This window comes from Salmo salar, chromosome 11, assembly GCF_965601325.2.
Source record: "Salmo salar chromosome 11, fSalSal1, whole genome shotgun sequence".
Classification (NCBI taxonomy): domain Eukaryota; kingdom Metazoa; phylum Chordata; class Actinopteri; order Salmoniformes; family Salmonidae; genus Salmo; species Salmo salar.
This window is the reverse complement of record NC_138301.1, coordinates 23,323,016-23,340,274: the sequence shown is the minus strand read 5'-3', so window position 1 is coordinate 23,340,274 and position 17,259 is coordinate 23,323,016. Positions and strand designations below refer to the sequence as shown.

At 44.4% G+C, this 17,259-nt stretch overlaps 1 protein-coding gene across 1 annotated transcript; it reads right to left on the bottom strand.

Annotated features, from left to right (window-relative positions):
* Window positions 1–6,366: 6,366 nt before the first annotated feature.
* Window positions 6,367–16,374, bottom strand: psf2 (DNA replication complex GINS protein PSF2). The gene is made up of 5 exons (NM_001140217.1): window positions 16,218–16,374; window positions 15,781–15,895; window positions 15,523–15,622; window positions 15,248–15,374; window positions 6,367–7,952 (listed from the first exon to the last, which is right to left on the bottom strand). Exons 1-5 carry the CDS (start codon window positions 16,305–16,307, stop codon window positions 7,821–7,823), a joined length of 564 nt encoding a protein of 187 aa, NP_001133689.1. The 5' UTR covers window positions 16,308–16,374; the 3' UTR covers window positions 6,367–7,820.
* Window positions 16,375–17,259: the final 885 nt, after the last annotated feature.

Genomic DNA, 17,259 nt, shown 5'->3' with positions numbered 1-17,259 from the left:
GCGTGGTCCCCAAACAGCAGGAGAACATTGAGGAGCGTGGTCCCCAAACAGCAGGAGAACATTGAGGAGCGTGGTCCCCAAACAGCAGGAGAACGTTGAGGAGCGTGGTCCCCAAACAGCAGGAGAACATTGAGGAGCGTGGTCCCCAAACAGCAGGAGAACATTGAGGAGCGTGGTCCCCAAACAGCAGGAGAACGTTGAGGAGCGTGGTCCCCAAACAGCAGGAGAACGTTGAGGAGCGTGGTCCCCAAACAGCAGGAGAACATTGAGGAGCGTGGTCCCCAAACAGCAGGAGAACGTTGAGGAGCGTGGTCCCCAAACAGCAGGAGAACATTGAGGAGCGTGGTCCCCAAACAGCAGGAGAACATTGAGGAGCGTGGTCCCCAAACAGCAGGAGAACGTTGAGGAGCGTGGTCCCCAAACAGCAGGAGAACATTGAGGAGCGTGGTCCCCAAACAGCAGGAGAACATTGAGGAGCGTGGTCTCCAAACAGCAGGAGAACGTTGAGGATCGTGGTCCCCAAACAGCAGGAGAACGTTGAGGAGCGTGGTCCCCAAACAGCAGGAGAACATTGAGGAGCGTGGTCCCCAAACAGCAGGAGAACATTGAGGAGCGTGGTCCCCAAACAGCAGGAGAACATTGAGGAGCGTGGTCCCCAAAAAGTGGATGACATTTCTCAAGTCGGCTGAGGTCTGATTCTCCACTCTATCGTTTCTTAGGAACTGTGCAACATGCGAGAGGGCTGCCCAGTCCCACATGAAAAACATTTCCTGAGGTGTAACATCTATTCTGTCAGTAAATAGAAAGGCTACACAACATTGTTAATAATAAGCCTCCAGTATTTATGCTGCAGTAGTTTATGTGTCGGGGGGCTAGGGTCAGTCTGTTACATCTGGAGTATTTCTCTTGTCTTATCCGGTGTCCTGTGTGTATTTAAATATGCTCTCTCTAATTCTCTCTTTCTCTCTTTCTGTCTTTCTCTCGGAGGACCTGAGCCCTAGGACCATGCCTCAGGACTACCTGGTATGATGACTCCTTGCTGTCCCCAGTCCACCTGGCCGTGCTGCTGCTCCAGTTTCAACTGTTCTGCCTGCGGCTATGGAAGCCTGACCTGTTCACCGGACATGCTTGTTGCACCCTCGACAACTACTATGATTATTATTATTTGACCATGCTGGTCATTTATGAACATTTTAACATTTTAACATTTTGACCATGTTCTGTTATAATATCCACCCTGCACAGCCAGAAGAGGACTGGCCACCCCTCATAGCCTGGTTCCTCTCTAGGTTTCTTCCTAGGTTTTTGGCCTTTCTAGGGAGTTTTTCCTAGGGAGTTTTTCCTAGCCACCGTCCTTCTTTCACATGCTTTGCTTGCTGTTTGGGGTTTTAGGCTGGGTTTCTGTACAGCACTTTGAGAATATCAGCTGATGTACGAAGGGCTATATAAATAAATTTGATTTGATTTGATTTGATTTGAATAAAACCTGTAGGATTCTATTCCATGGTCTTACCAGGGAGGAAGACTCATACTAGTTATCTGTAGTTGGATAGGTGTGTTGTTCATACTAGTTATCTGTAGTTGGATAGGTGTGTTGTTCATACTAGTTATCTGTAGTTGGATAGGTGTGTTGTTCATACTAGTTATCTGTAGTTGGATAGGTGTGTTGTTCATACTAGTCCACTTGTCATTCCAATCTCCTTTGCATTAGCGTAGCCTCTTCTGTAGCTTGTCTACTATGTGTCTGTCTATCCCTGTTCTCTCTCCTCTGCACAGGCCATACAAACGCTCCACACCGCGTGGCCGCTGCCACTCTAACCTGGTGGTCCCAGCGCGCACAACCCACGTGGAGTTCCAGGTCTCCGGCAGCCTCTGGAACTGCCGGTCTGCTGCCAACAAGGCTGAGTTCATCTCAGCCTATGCTACCCTCCAGTCCCTAGACTTCCTGGCGCTGACGGAAACATGGATTACCACAGATAACACTGCTACTCCTACTGCTCTCTCCTCGTCTGACTACGTGTTCTCGCATACCCCTAGAGCATCGAGCCAGCGGGGTGGTGGCACTGGAATCCTCATCTCTCCCAAGTGGACATTCTCTCTTTCTCCCCTGACCCATCTGTCTATCTCCTCATTTGAATTCCATGCTGTCACAGTTACCAGCCCTTTCAAGCTTAACATCCTTATCATTTATCGCCCTCCAGGTTCCCTTGGAGAGTTCATCAATGAGCTTGACGCCTTGATAAGTTCCTTTCCTGAGGATGGCTCACCTCTCACAGTTCTGGGTGACTTTAACCTCCCCACGTCTACCTTCGACTCATTCCTCTCTGCCTCCTTCTTTCCACTCCTCTCCTCTTTCGACCTCACCCTCTCACCTTCCCCCCCTACTCACAAGGCAGGCAATATGCTTGACCTCATCTTTACTAGATGCTGTTCTTCCACTAATCTCATTGCAACTCCCCTCCAAGTCTCCGACCACTACCTTGTATCCTTTTCCCTCTCGCTCTCATCCAACACTTCTCACTCTGCCCCTACTCGGATGGTATTGCGCCGTCCCAACCTTCGCTCTCTCTCTCCCGCTACTCTCTCCTCTTCCATCCTATCATCTCTTCCCTCTGCTCAAACCTTCTCCAACCTATCTCCTGATTCTGCCTCCTCAACCCTCCTCTCCTCCCTCTCTGCATCCTTTGATTTCCTCTGTCCCCTATCCTCCAGGCCGGCTCGGTCCTCCCCTCCTGCTCCGTGGCTCGACGACTCACTGCGAGCTCACAGAACAGGGCTCCGGGCAGCCGAGCGGAAATGGAGGAAAACTCGCCTCCCTGCGGACCTGGCATCCTTTCACTCCCTCCTCTCTACATTTTCCTCTTCTGTCTCTGCTGCTAAAGCCACTTTCTACCACTCTAAACTCCAAGCATCTGCCTCTAACCCTAGGAAGCTCTTTGCTACCTTCTCCTCCCTCCTGAATCCTCCTCCCCCTCCCCCCCCCCCTCCTCCTCCCATTTTGAAAAGAAGGTTGACGACATCCGATCCTCGTTTGCTAAGTCAAACGACACTGCTGGTCCTGCTCACACTGCCCTACCCTGTGCTTTGACCTCTTTCTCCCCTCTCTCTCCAGATGAAATCTTGCGTCTTGTGACGGCCGGCCGCCCAACAACCTGCCCACTTGACCCTATCCCCTCCTCTCTTCTCCAGACCATTTCCGGAGACCTTCTCCCCTACCTCACCTCGCTCATCAACTCATCCTTGACCGCTGGCTATGTCCCTTCCGTCTTCAAGAGAGCGAGAGTTGCACCCCTTCTGAAAAAACCTACACTCGATCCCTCCGATGTCAACAACTACAGACCAGTATCCCTTCTTTCCTTTCTCTCCAAAACTCTTGAACGTGCCGTCCTTGGCCAGCTCTCTTGCTATCTCTCTCAGAATGACCTTCTTGATCCTAATCAGTCAGGTTTCAAGACTGGGCATTCAACTGAGACTGCTCTTCTCTGTGTCACGGAGGCTCTCCGCACTGCTAAAGCTAACTCTCTCTCCTCTGCTCTCATCCTTCTAGACCTATCTGCTGCCTTTGATACCGTGAACCATCAGATCCTCCTCTCCACCCTCTCCGAGCTGGGCATCTCCGGCGCCGCCCACGCTTGGATTGTGTCCTACCTGACAGGTCGCTCCTACCAGGTGGCGTGGCGAGAATCTGTCTCCGCACCACGTGCTCTCACCACTGGTGTCCCCCAGGGCTCTGTTCTTGGCCCACTCCTATTCTCGCTATACACCAAGTCACTTGGCTCTGTCATATCCTCACATGGTCTCTCATATCATTGCTATGCAGATGACACACAATTAATCTTCTCCTTTCCCCCTTCTGACAACCAGGTGGCGAATCGCATCTCTGCATGTCTGGCAGACATATCAGTGTGGATGACGGATCACCACCTCAAGCTGAACCTCGGCAAGACGGAGCTGCTCTTCCTCCCGGGGAAGGACTGCCCGTTCCATGATCTCGCCATCACGGTTGACAACTCCCTTGTGTCCTCCTCCCAGAGTGCTAAGAGCCTTGGCGTGACCCTGGACAACACCCTGTCGTTCTCCACCAACATCAAGGCGGTGACCCGATCCTGTAGGTTCATGCTCTACAACATTCGCAGAGTACGACCCTGCCTCACACAGGAAGCGGCGCAGGTCCTAATCCAGGCTCTTGTCATCTCCCGTCTGGATTATTGCAACTCGCTGTTGGCTGGGCTCCCTGCCTGTGCCATTAAACCCCTACAACTCATCCAGAACGCCGCAGCCCGTCTGGTGTTCAACCTTCCCAAGTTCTCTCACGTCACCCCGCTCCTCCGCTCTCTCCACTGGCTTCCAGTCGAAGCTCGCATCCGCTACAAGACCATGGTGCTTGCCTACGGAGCTGTGAGGGGAACGGCACCTCCGTACCTTCAGGCTCTGATCAGGCCCTACACCCAAACAAGGGCACTCCGTTCATCCACCTCTGGCCTGCTCGCCTCCCTACCTCTGAGGAAGCACAGTTCCCGCTCAGCCCAGTCAAAACTGTTCGCTGCTCTGGCACCCCAATGGTGGAACAAGCTCCCTCACGACGCCAGGACAGCGGAGTCAATCACCACCTTCCGGAGACACCTGAAACCCCACCTCTTCAAGGAATACCTGGGATAGGATAAAGTAATCCTTCTAACCCCCCCCCCTTAAAATATTTAGATGCACTATTGTAAAGTGGTTGTTCCACTGGATATTATAAGGTGAATGCACCAATTTGTAAGTCGCTCTGGATAAGAGCGTCTGCTAAATGACTTAAATGTTAAATGTAGTTATCTGTAGTTGGATAGGTGTGTTGTTCATACTAGTTATCTGTAGTTGGATAGGTGTGTTGTTCATACTAGTTATCTGTAGTTGGATAGGTGTGTTGTTCATACTAGCGCTATCAAGGTCTGTAATTCTCCTGCAGCAAACCATATTCTTGTGAGGACATTATTACATGAAATCATGTCAGTTTACACTGACAAACACTGCAACACTAGACATTTTATGAAGAATGCATACGCTGAGGCAAAGTACTGTACATAGTTATTTGGACATAGACTGAAGCCAAAACTTTTCATTTGGCTCTATACTCCAGCATTTTGGATTTGATATCAAATGTTTTCTATGAGGTGACAGTACAGAATGTCACCTTTTATTTGAGGATATTTTCATACATATCTGTTTTACCGTTTATAAATGAAAGCACTTTATGTATCTAGTCCCCCCATTTGAATGCGTCATAAGTATTCTGAGAAATTCACTTATAGTGTATTCAATTTAGTCAAGTTAAGTATTTGGTCCCATATTCCTAACACGCAATGACTATATCAAGCTTGTGACTCTACAAACTTGTTTCAGTTTTTCCCTGAAACTCAAAAGCACTCATTACATTTTGAATGGCTAGCATGACAGGAAAATGATCCAGTTCACGCACTTATCAAGAGAACATCCCTGGTCATCCCTATTGCCTCTGATCTGGTGGACTCACTAAACACAAATGCTTCATTTGTAAATTATGTCTGTGTTGGAGTGTGCCCCTGGCTATCCATAAATTAATAAAAACAAATCGTGCCATCTGGTTTGTTTAATATAGGGAATTTGAAATGATTTATACTTTTACTTTCAATACTTAAGTATATTTTAGCAATTACATTTACTTTTGATACTTAACTATATTTAAAACCAAATACTTTTAGACTTTTACTCAAGAAGAATTTTATTGGGTGACTCACTTTTACTTGAGTAATTTTCTATTAAGGTGTCTTTACTTTTACTTACTGACAGCGACATCATGTCAAAGGAGCGGCCCTTGGTAAAACATTTATCCAGCTGGACTGCTTCATGGCACAGACATGGCAAAGCAATCGCTGAACTTATCTAGAGTAGGCAGATCTAAATATACTGAACAAATATTTTACACAACATGCAACAACTTCAACGTTTTTACTGAGTTACAGTTCATATAAGGAGATAAGTCAATTGAAATACATTAATTAGGCCCTAATCTATGGATTTCACATGATTGGGCAGGGGTGCAGCCATGGGTGGGCCTTGGGGGGCATAGGCCCACCCACTTGGCAGCCAGGCCCAGCCAACCAGAATTATTTCTTTTCGCACAAAGGGGCTTTATTACAGACAGAAATACTTCATTCACAAATTGTTTTATTTCTATCTGTTTTATGATACTTTCGTTGTTGATCGTATGGGATGAAAAGTGTTTTTTCTCTCCCTCAGACATAAATAAACAATTCCAGGTGAAAGCCAAAGGTCATAGCTAGAATAATAAAATATTACCTCTTGCTAGATTCATGACTACAGCCAATAGCGAAACAGTGCAAAATGTCTGTCAGATCATCTTTAATAAACTTAACTGGAAAAGCTGATATGCTTCAGTTTTCTGCCATATGACTGGTTTCACATTTTGTTTCCAGCGATTATAAGGTAAAATAGATCTAAAACAATTGTAATTTCTAACTACAATCCCATCATCCAAACGGCTTACTCATTTACCTAGCTCTTATCAATTTGTAAATTGCAGTGCATGGAGGATGGGATTATTTCTATTGGAAACCGACAGGTTCCTCAGCCTTATTAGTTTTATCACGCGTAATGGGGGTAGAATTAGGAGGTAATTAAGTTAAAAAAACAGTGTAGAATACAGCATATCTGTAGACACAACTCCACCACACCTTCTTTTCTTTAATCGCCACCCCAAACAAATAGCGGTATGATTAGCATGCTATTCTCAAACTTAAATTCAAGGTCAGAATTCACATAGAGTCTTATGTATCCAGAGGGGCATACATGTAGAAATTAGGGTTATGAGGTGTCCCCTGACCTAACATAAGGGGATGTACTTTGTCACAACACACACTTAGCAAAAATATATACATATTTAATCACACATACTGAAACATAACATGTTGCTTCTTTGATTTCCCAATGTAGGCCTGCCCCCCTCCATCCATAAAATCATGTTGTTCCTCTTCCTCAAACTAGACTTACCGGTCTATTCAGAATCATACAGGGCTAGAAACCTGATACACAAGGTATCTATCTCTAAACCATCCCTGCTACCTCTACTAAGCATGACATTTATACAAATATTTTAAAAGGCGTCAACCCAGATTTGGGGGGGAAAAGTCTAACCATACATGGATCAGCCAGACCAAAGCAGGGTGTTTCCTCCAGGGAGTCCATGACCTGTTGAAGAGGACTGACGAAGCTTCAACTAGAAACGAATCCAATGAGATAACACATTGTACTAAGGAATCAGTGCTCCCACTTCATAAGAACTGCTGGTCAGCTCTGTCTTCACTAGGACCAGACTTAGGGCACTATAAAATCTGTTTTACTTTTTGCCTGATTCCATTAGATTTTTTCAAAATTTCCATTTTGTTTTCCAGGTTTCCTGTGTTTTCACTCCAAAAAATAACACTTTTTAACTAGAAAAGTCCACAAGAATGCTTAAACCACATCAGAATAATTATTTTAGAAATGTACTCTTCAGAAAGTTGCAGGAAATACAAATCAGTGATGGATTCTGTTCATGTCTTATGATAAACTTGGGCTAATTCATGTTCAATAAGATTCCCTACTAAGTTCAATGCATTTTAGAATGTTGTTGAATTCTGTTTTAATGTCTGGATTCCATGATTCCGTCCGCGTTCTCCGTATTGCAGATTTTATTTTACTTTGCAGCTGGTGCAAATGCTTAGTAAAGCTAGGCCTAAGTCTGCTCCATCTTGCTTAGGAGAAGGAGAGGCTGCGGCGCAGGTCTCGTCCGTAAATACAGATCAGTGGTGGTCCTGGGCTTTGCCCCCACTGGCGCCGGGCTGCAGGTTGGAGCGCAGCTTGTACATGCAGTTGAGAGTGTCCAGCAGGAAGGACCGTGTCGTGTTGATCTCCATCAGAGTCAGGTTGTCCAGCTGGAGAGGGAAAGAGAGGAGAATGTAAATAAGGGAAGAAATCATGTTTCTACACAAAGTTCATAGACAGATGCATTCATCTAACTATACTTTACTTCTATCATCTTATTAATGCCACGTCTATCATGCTGCCTTGTTGACAATATGACCCGGTGGCGCTGACTGTTAACTAGAAATGACACAACGACAAGGTTCCAGTTTAACAAAGTTTACTATACTGTATGAACACACTACAAGGTAGCCATTACACTCTCGGCTAGGTCCATCCACGAACTAATTTCCTGCGCAGGCGCACTCTTGACTGAGTGATAGCCCCGTAATAACAGAAATATAGGGATACTTAAAACATGAACTTAACAATCTTCCCCTTTTCTTTAAAGACAAATTAAACATCAACAACATAATTAAATGTCCAAGTATTATTCAAGTTCCCCATTACAAATGGGTTGTGTGACAGTTTTTATTTGTATTACTCAAGCTGCCACTTTCCATTACTGAGAGCCTGTAGGAGGAGAGCCTGTAGGAGGAGAGCCTGTAGGAGGAGAGCCTGTAGGAGGAGAGCCTGTAGGAGGAGAGCCTGTAGGAGGAGAGCCTGTAGGAGGAGAGCCTGTAGGAGCACAAGACCGGATGCTCCTTTTTCAGTCAGACAGTCAGCAAGCTGTTGCTTTGTGGTCGACCACAGAATCCACTGGATTCTCTGTGCTTGAATAAGTTCCTTGATGCTGCTAATCTCAAGACGAAGTCTTTTCTCTGTGACAGACTTGGTTAACGTCACAGCATCAACTAATGAGTAGTTGTCAGTGACACAAACTACAGGTAGAATGTGCCGTTTTGTCTCACCAGTGGTAAGCTCTGAGAAAAGAGTTGCAAGAAAGATCGCATTGTCAATTCCATCCGCAAGAGCAAGTGTTTCTCCAGCAAGTGTGCTTCGGACAACCCTTCTGATCCTTTTTGACTGCCAACAGATAGGCGAGAATCTTCCTCCTTCACCCATTAACACGATTAGATGTCCACCTTGTGTGCCTCCATCTGTAAGGTTCCCTAGCGAAGCATCACTGAAGACAACTAGTTTCAAAGAGTCATCTTTTCCAACATGCTGAAACTTTAAAGTCACTTGTTGTGATTTCAGTTTACGAACAACTTTGTTTGCCTCATGAATGGTTTGTAAAGTGGCGTGTTGTTAGATGCCAAGTTGCAACCATCAAACATTACATCAGGTCTACTCTGTCTAGCAACCCATAAAATTTGTCCTATCTTTGACCTCAATTGATCAGCTTCAATTCCACAGAGGGGAATTCCTTTGTACGGCTCTTGAAGAATCCATGTGAATGGGTTGAAGATTCTTGATATAGCTCTCCTGTTGCATCAGTATTGTCCCATCAACTGTAATAAACTCCATGCCAACATAACAAATGATCATGCTCCTCACGGCCGACCTGGAAAACAGATTTGAGGTGTGGAATCACAGTTGTAGCAAAGGTCTGTGAGCCACCCCAGATAAAGTCATCAACATGACAGGCAAGTACTCCAGTCACACTGCAGTCTTGATCAAGCGATCCTGTAGGTTCATGCTCTACAACATTCGCAGAGTACGACCCTGCCTCACACAGGAAGCGGCGCAGGTCCTAATCCAGGCACTTGTCATCTCCCGTCTGGATTACTGCAACTCGCTGTTGGCTGGGCTCCCTGCCTGTGCCATTAAACCCCTACAACTCATCCAGAACGCCGCAGCCCGTCTGGTGTTCAACCTTCCCAAGTTCTCTCACGTCACCCCGCTCCTCCGCTCTCTCCACTGGCTTCCAGTTGAAGCTCGCATCCGCTACAGACCATGGTGATTGCCTACGGAGCTGTGAAGGGAACGGCACCTCCATACCTTCAGGCTCTGATCAGGCCCTACACCCAAACAAGGGCACTGCGTTCATCCACCTCTGGCCTGCTGGCCCCCCTACCTCTGAGGAAGCACAGTTCCCGCTCAGCCCAGTCAAAACTGTTCGCTGCTCTGGCACCCCAATGGTGGAACAAGCTCCCTCACGACGCCAGGACAGCGGAGTCAATCACCACCTTCCGGAGACACCTGAAACCCCACCTCTTTAAGGAATACCTAGGATAGGATAAAGTAATCCTTCTAACCCCCCCCCCCCCCCCCCTTAAAAGATTTAGATGCACTATTGTAAAGTGGTTGTTCCACTGGATATCATAAGATGAATGCACCAATTTGTAAGTCGCTCTGGATAAGAGCGTCTGCTAAATGACTTAAATGTAATGTAAAATGTAAGCCAATAGAAGACTGCAGGATCCACTTGTGACAGTTTTCCACCTGTACTCAGCATTGTTGCCTTGACTTTATTGTACCAGTAGAGTGATGCATCTGCCAGTCCATACACACACTTCTTTAGTTTCCACAGTGTTCCTTCGCATTTAGCTTCAGGCGGAGGTCGGATGTGAATGTCCCTTGACAGCTCTGTTCCCTGCAAAAATGCAGATTTGATGTCTATGGAATTAAGTTTCCATTGTTTCTGGCAGATCACTGACATCAGCAATCTGAGTGACTCTGAGGCGCATGTCGGTGAGTCTTTTGGGAGTTCTTTAGCAGCCAGCTCCTTAAAACCTCTAGCCATTAGACGTGCTTCAGGCACTATTCCAGTTAAGGACTCTTTAAGGGTACACACCCACCTTGTTGAGACACATTTTTGGCCAATGTCTGTAACTTCCTCAAACACTCCATTTTTCCTCCAATTACTGAGCTCCTCTAGCTTAGCTGAGTCAAATGACACGTCCTTTGTTTCAAGTACATCATCATTTTGAATGTCATTCTGTTTTTTTCGATTTTCCATTGGTTCAATTCTGAGATTATCTACAAGTGACAGGTCAGCTGACCCTGTTGTACCAGAAAGTGTAACTGGTTCAGAGTACTGCAAGTTGTACCAGTTCTGGTGTTTTCCTTTGGCTTTTCCTGCTCGTCCAATGACGGTTGCTGTATGTGGAATACCACTTTCTCTGTCCATGTATTTAACAGTTTGTCCAGTTTTCAGATTGGAACAACCATGTTCTCTTAACACATGTGGCTGTTGTTGAATGTTTTCCTCATTTAAACGCTCAACAGTATTATCTGTGGCATGGTTGAAGGTCTCTGCTCCATTTCCTGTGTCAGTTTCAGTGTCCATATAATTGGATGTGACATCTGGTAGGTTTGTGTCTGTTACTGTCTCCTTTTCATTAGGATGATTCTCAGCAACAGCCCCTCTATCTTGTTGATCATTTACTTTCCGCAATCTTGAGTGATGCACCCTGACAATGATGCCTCCGTGCCTCACAAATATCACCACACCATCTTGGCCAATGACTACTCCCGGTCCCTTCCACTCTTGACAGTCAACTCGTTTGTAGTACACTTTGTCTCCAGTTTCGTACTTCTCATCGGTGGATCGTAGCCGTTTACGCAGAGCCCTGCGAATTCTGAGCACTCTGCTTCAGTGAACGCTTTTCTCGCTGCATGTAGTGCTGACAGGTGCTGTCCCACCCATGCACTCACACTGGCCCCTTCTAGTGCTGGTGGCTTGTCAACCAGTACAGAGGGAAGATTAGGGTTCTGCCCGAACACTAGTTGGTATGGGCTGTAACCATGAACATTGTGCATTGAGTTTTTTGCCATCAAAGCCCAATCTAGGGCTGTGTTCCAGTCACATCCATTTTCTTAACTTTCAGCATGATCTCTGTGAGTGTTTGATTGTGTCTCTCCAGAAGTCCATTGCTCCATGGACTGTATGCAGCAGTTGTCTTTACTTCCATGTTGAATTTCTCTGCCATTTCTCTTATTTCATTATTATTGAATTCTCCTCCATTGTCACTGTACAATTTCTGGGGCGGGCCATGCACACTTATCCAGGAATGAATGAAGTGCCTGACGATGTCACTGGGTTTCTTTGTATTCACAATGCTTCCAGCGCTGAAGCGTGTGAAGTGGTCGATTATGTGAAGGTACCACACACTTGGTGCTAACTCATGTAGATCTACAGCCACTGTTTCATTGTACTTGGAAGCTAGTGGCAAACCAACAGCTGGTTTGGGCTTAGGTTTACTGTATTTTTGACATGTCTCACAATTGTTAACTATCTGCTGTAGAATGGAAATACTCTCATCATCATTATTCCCTGAACTGCTGAGTAACTTCTGAAGTCTGTCAACTGTAGCATGTCCAAACTGTTTGTGAAGCTTTAACAATACTTTGTGTTTTTCTTTTGTGTTCATGTTCTCTGTGACTGTCAGAATCTCCATGTGCTCTGTGTCCGTCCGAATCTCATTTTTGCATGGACTCTGTGTGATGTCTTTGTCTAAAATGTTTACACAATAGTGGCGTGAGGTAGTAAGTTCAAGAGTCACTGGTTGTTTAAACATCACTGCCTTGTCATTTTTTATGTCTAATACAGCCCCTGCCTTCTTGAGGGAAGCTTTGCTTAACCTGTTGGGGCTAGGGGGCAGTATTTTCACGGCTGGATAAAAAAACGTACCCGATTTAATCTGGTTACTAATCCTACCCAGTAACTAGAATATGCATATACTTATTATATATGGATAGAAAACACCCTAAAGTTTCTAAAACTGTTTGAATGGTGTCTGTGAGTATAACAGAACTCATTTGGCAGGAAAACCCTGAGACATTTTCTGACAGGAAGTGGATACCTGATGTGTTGAATTACCTTTAAGCCTATGCCATTGAAACACACAGGGGTTGACTATTGCTTCCACTAGATGTCACCAGCCTTTACAAAGTGTTTTGAGTCTTTTACTGTGAGATCTGACCGAACAAGAGCCATGAAACGGTGATGGCCGATTAGACTCTGGCGCGCGAGTTCATGTTGGGTACCCTCGTTCCAATACGTTATAAAAGAGAATGCATTCGTCCACCTTGAATATTATTCATGTTCTGGTTAAAAAAGGCACTAATGATTTATGCTATACAACGTTTGACATGTTTGAACGAACGTAAATATATTTTTTCCCCTCGTTCATGACGAGAAGTCCGGCTGGCTTAGATCATGTGCTAACAACACGGAGCTTTTTGGATATAAATGATGAGCTTTTTTGAACAAAACTACATTCGTTATGGACCTGGGATTTCTGGAAGTGACATCTGATGAAGAGAATCAAAGGTAATGGATTATTTACATCGTATTTTCGATTTTAGATCTCTCCAACATGGCCGTTTGTCTGTATAGCAAAGCATATTTTTCTGGGCGCAGTGCTCAGATTATTGCAAAGTGTGATTTCCCAGTAAGGTTATTTTTAAATCTGGCAAGTTGATTGCGTTCAAGAGATGTAAATCTATAATTCTTTAAATGACAATATAATATTTTACCAATGTTTTCTAATTTTAATTATTTAATTTGTGGTGCTGACTTGACTGCCGGTTATTGGAGGGAAACGATTTCCTCAACATCAATGCCATAGTAAAACGCTGTTTTTGGATATAAATATGAACTTGATAGAACTAAAAATGCATGCATTGTCTAACATAATGTCCTAGGAGTGTCATCTGATGGAGATTGTAAAAGGTTAGTGCATCATTTTAGCTGGTTTTATGGTTTTGGTGACCCTGTCTTTGAATTGACAAAACATTACACACAGCTATTGTCAATGTACTCTCCTAACATAATCTAACTTTATGCTTTCGCCGTAAAACCTTTTTGAAATCGGACAACGTGGTTAGATTAAGGAGATGTTTATCTTTCAAAGGGTGTAAGATAGTTGTATGTTTGAAAAATTTGAATTTTGACATTTATTTGGTTTCAAATTTGCCGCTCTTGAAATGCACCTGCTGTTGATAGGGTGCACCACGGGTGGCACGCTAGCGTCCCACATAGCCCCAAGAAGTTAATAGTAAGGGGATATCTGCAGGGACCACCTCTGTTTCAATGTGACACTTAGTCTGACCAATTTTTGCTGGTATCTTAACTCTCTTGGTAGAATGGACAATTCTCCCATCTCCAAATTTGAAAGCTCTGTTGCTTGGTGTGTCAATCATATTTTGTACTTCTTTCATATTTAGTTCACTGACATAGCTATCAAGCCATTTTGCACCACACACTGTGCGTGTACATGCAGTATCAATCACAGCAAATCCTAAGGATTCAACTATAAAAATCTCAGTATCAGAAGCAGATTCATTTGAAAACAGTGTAATGTTACACTGCTCTATATCTGTGTTTACATTTTCTTCTGTTAGTTTAACTTGTTCATTTTTATGAGGACAGTCTTTAACCCAATGGTAAGTGCTTTGACAAACAGCACATTTTGATCTCCTTCCATATTTGTCCAGTGGATTTGTTCCGGGAAATGGCGCCCTCTTCAGGTTGTCTTGAGAACGTGACTTTTTGGCGCCTTTTCTCTGCTGCTCAGTGTAATATGCTCCGTCACTCGCTTGCATTCCATCTGTTAACGGCGCGACAGACGTCTTTTCACCAAAAATTATTTTTAGTGCCGACTTCATTGATGCAAAAGTCAGTACAGTACAAGCAGTCAAAGCCAACTGTTTCTCCCTACCATCTAGACAGGCAGTATCTAGCAACTTGAAAGCTAACACTGCATCCGGGAGAACCATGTCGTACTTGCGCATCCTATTGTACCTTTGTTCGAAATCAATGATGTAGTCCGTCATTGCAACCGAAATATCTCTCGAAACACTGTCAAAGTTTGAATATGCCTCGTAGGCACGGTCTTTCTCTTCTTTAAGAAATACAGAATCCAGTGCTCTGATCAAAGTTCCCATACTATCATCATTGTTCAAATCCTCAACGGATATTTCCAGTGCTGTATCTCTCGCTCTTCCCTCGAGCGATAATACCACCGCAAGTGCTTGCTTTTTCGCGTCCAGATTAGTAACCCGTGTCCAGATTCCAAGTTCATTTTTCCAACTTTCGTACGACCTCTTCTCGCCGAAGCGAGGTGGCACATTGTAGTTATTAGCCATCCTCTGCTACCAATGTTAACTCGAAATGACACAACGACAAGGTTCCAGTTTAACAAAGTTTACTATACTGTATGAACACACTACAAGGTAGCCATTACACTCACGGCTAGGTCCATCAACGAACTAATTTCCTGCGCAGGCGCACTCTTGACTGAGTGATAGCCCCGTAATAACAGAAATATAGGGATACTTAAAACATGAACTTAACACTGACTACTGTTCCATTTGAGCAGGGAGGTCCGCCCTCGTCGGTTTTGCCGGTCAAATGACGGGCCATAACCCGGTGCCCCCCGGTTCTAATCGAACTTCCTCAGTGATTGATTGATACCTTGGCATGTGCTTCCTGCTGGCTGATGAAGCTGTCAGCAGAGAGGCGGAGCTTGGCGATGCGCGTGTCCCAAATGTCCTTCACCAGTGTGCGGATCTCATCTGCTTTGGGAATGTTATCAGATGCACTGCAGAGAAACAGGGATATATGACAACACATTGCACACACAATTAGGAGCCACCTTCCAATTCCAGTCAAATTATAAATCAATAGCTATATCCAAACTAAGGAAATATATCCAAGATTAAAGTTAGGAAGTGTAGGATGATACTGACTGGTTGAGCAGCAGCTTGGTCAGCTCCATGTAGTATGGACTGGGGACAGGGGTGAATGTGTCTTCCTTCCTCTCTAGCTCTCTTATCTCCTCCAGTTTCTCTGCACACAGATGCAAAATTAAAGAAGTTCAGCTCTGACAATGGTTTAAGTAGAGGTACCATCTTTGTAGAGAATATATTAACAAACATAATTTATACATATTGATATTTAACCAGGACTATGATAAACCCTCAGAGACACCTGTCTCCTTAACTTACCTACATCCATCCACTCTGGTGGCACTATCCTGCATTTCTGCCTCTGTTTCAGATTGAGGGCCAGCCACACAGGCACGTCGACAGGTAGCCCTGGGTTAAAAGGACCAAGATCGCCCTGGAAACAGAAATCCACTTCTAAGTCATACAGAAAGTAAACAAACGTACAGTATCAGTAACGCGTTAGCTAGTTAGCCATGTGCCATCCCCATGGATCTGGCAGAAAAACATGGGAGTCTGGAGTGTAACAAGCTAGTTAGATGGCTAGTAAATTACTGTGGACTGTATTAATGTAACTAGCTAGTAGTTATGAATTAGCTAGTTATTAAACAACATCCGTGATCAGGCCAGAAAAATAGCCTAGCTAGCTAACAAGCTAGGCTAACGTCGTAACTAAACAAGAAACAGGTCAGCCATGCTAAAGACGTTAACCAACTCACCCCGATCAAGTAGATTTTGTCAAGACTGAAATTGGGGATAATCTTCACTACCTCCTTCTCGGCAAGGAATTCGACCTCAGAAGGGTCCATTATAACCTTACTTTTATCGTTTTACGTGTAACGTTATCTCCGCAGCAACAGTGTATCGATGTTTTCGCAAGTTCCCGCGAAATATTCAGAGTGTTGTCACTTCAAACGCGGAAGTCCCGCCTCCTCTCCAAATCAGTCAATTGCATACAATCGTCACTGGGTGGCAGTATTTACCCACACTAGAGGCACAGACGCACAACATGGCCAGAGACGGTAGAGAAAGACCTGCAGATAGAAACAACACTTCATGTAGCCACCTGAAATAATTGGATGGGTTTAATAAACAATATGGGGTCGATTCCGACCCGAGTTACGCGTGCGTAAATGGAATGTAGGCTAATTCCCTTTTTATGCACTTTTCTATCTATGTGTATGCTAACCTTGATTCTATTCAACCCGCTATTCGTTCCGGCTGGAGAGCTAAGAAATGAAGGTGTGGCGGAGATATCTCCAAAAAGACTGAACAGTGTTCAATACGAATGGGGTAATTAACAATGGGATTTAAAAGTGTTTTCTACAGTTGATTATTATAATTATTATATTATTATATTATTCATATTGTTATTACTAGTATTATTAATAGTACCATTAAAAATAATGTTTTGTTATTTATAACTGTTATTTCCATGATAACTATTTAGTAATCATTATTTTTAATGCTGTTAACAATAATGTCAATGTTATAATCAGGCTGACTATCTCTCATTCAGGCAAATGAGAAATAAGTGCACTCAGGCTATCAGGAAGGCCAAAGTTAGTTACTTTAAGGAGCAGTTCTCTCTGTGAGTCTAACCCCAAGAAGTTCTGGAAAATGGTTAAAGACCTGGAGAATAAAACTTCCTTCTCACAGCTGCCCATGTCCCTTAATGTTGATGATGTGGTTGTTACTGACAAGAAGCACATGGCTGAGCGCTTTAATCAACACTTCATTAAGTCAGGATTCCTGTTTGAC

Bases quoted from the DNA above. Each gene is read 5' to 3' on its own strand.
- psf2 (NM_001140217.1), bottom strand. From the start codon at position 16,307: ATGGACCCTTCTGAGGTCGAATTCCTTGCCGAGAAGGAGGTAGTGAAG. The intron at 15,623-15,780 runs GTAAGTTAAGGA...ATCTGTGTGCAG, and splicing joins ACCAGAGTGGATGGATGTAG to AGAAACTGGAGGAGATAAGA. The intron at 15,375-15,522 runs GTCAGTATCATC...GTTTCTCTGCAG, and splicing joins ACCAAGCTGCTGCTCAACCA to TGCATCTGATAACATTCCCA.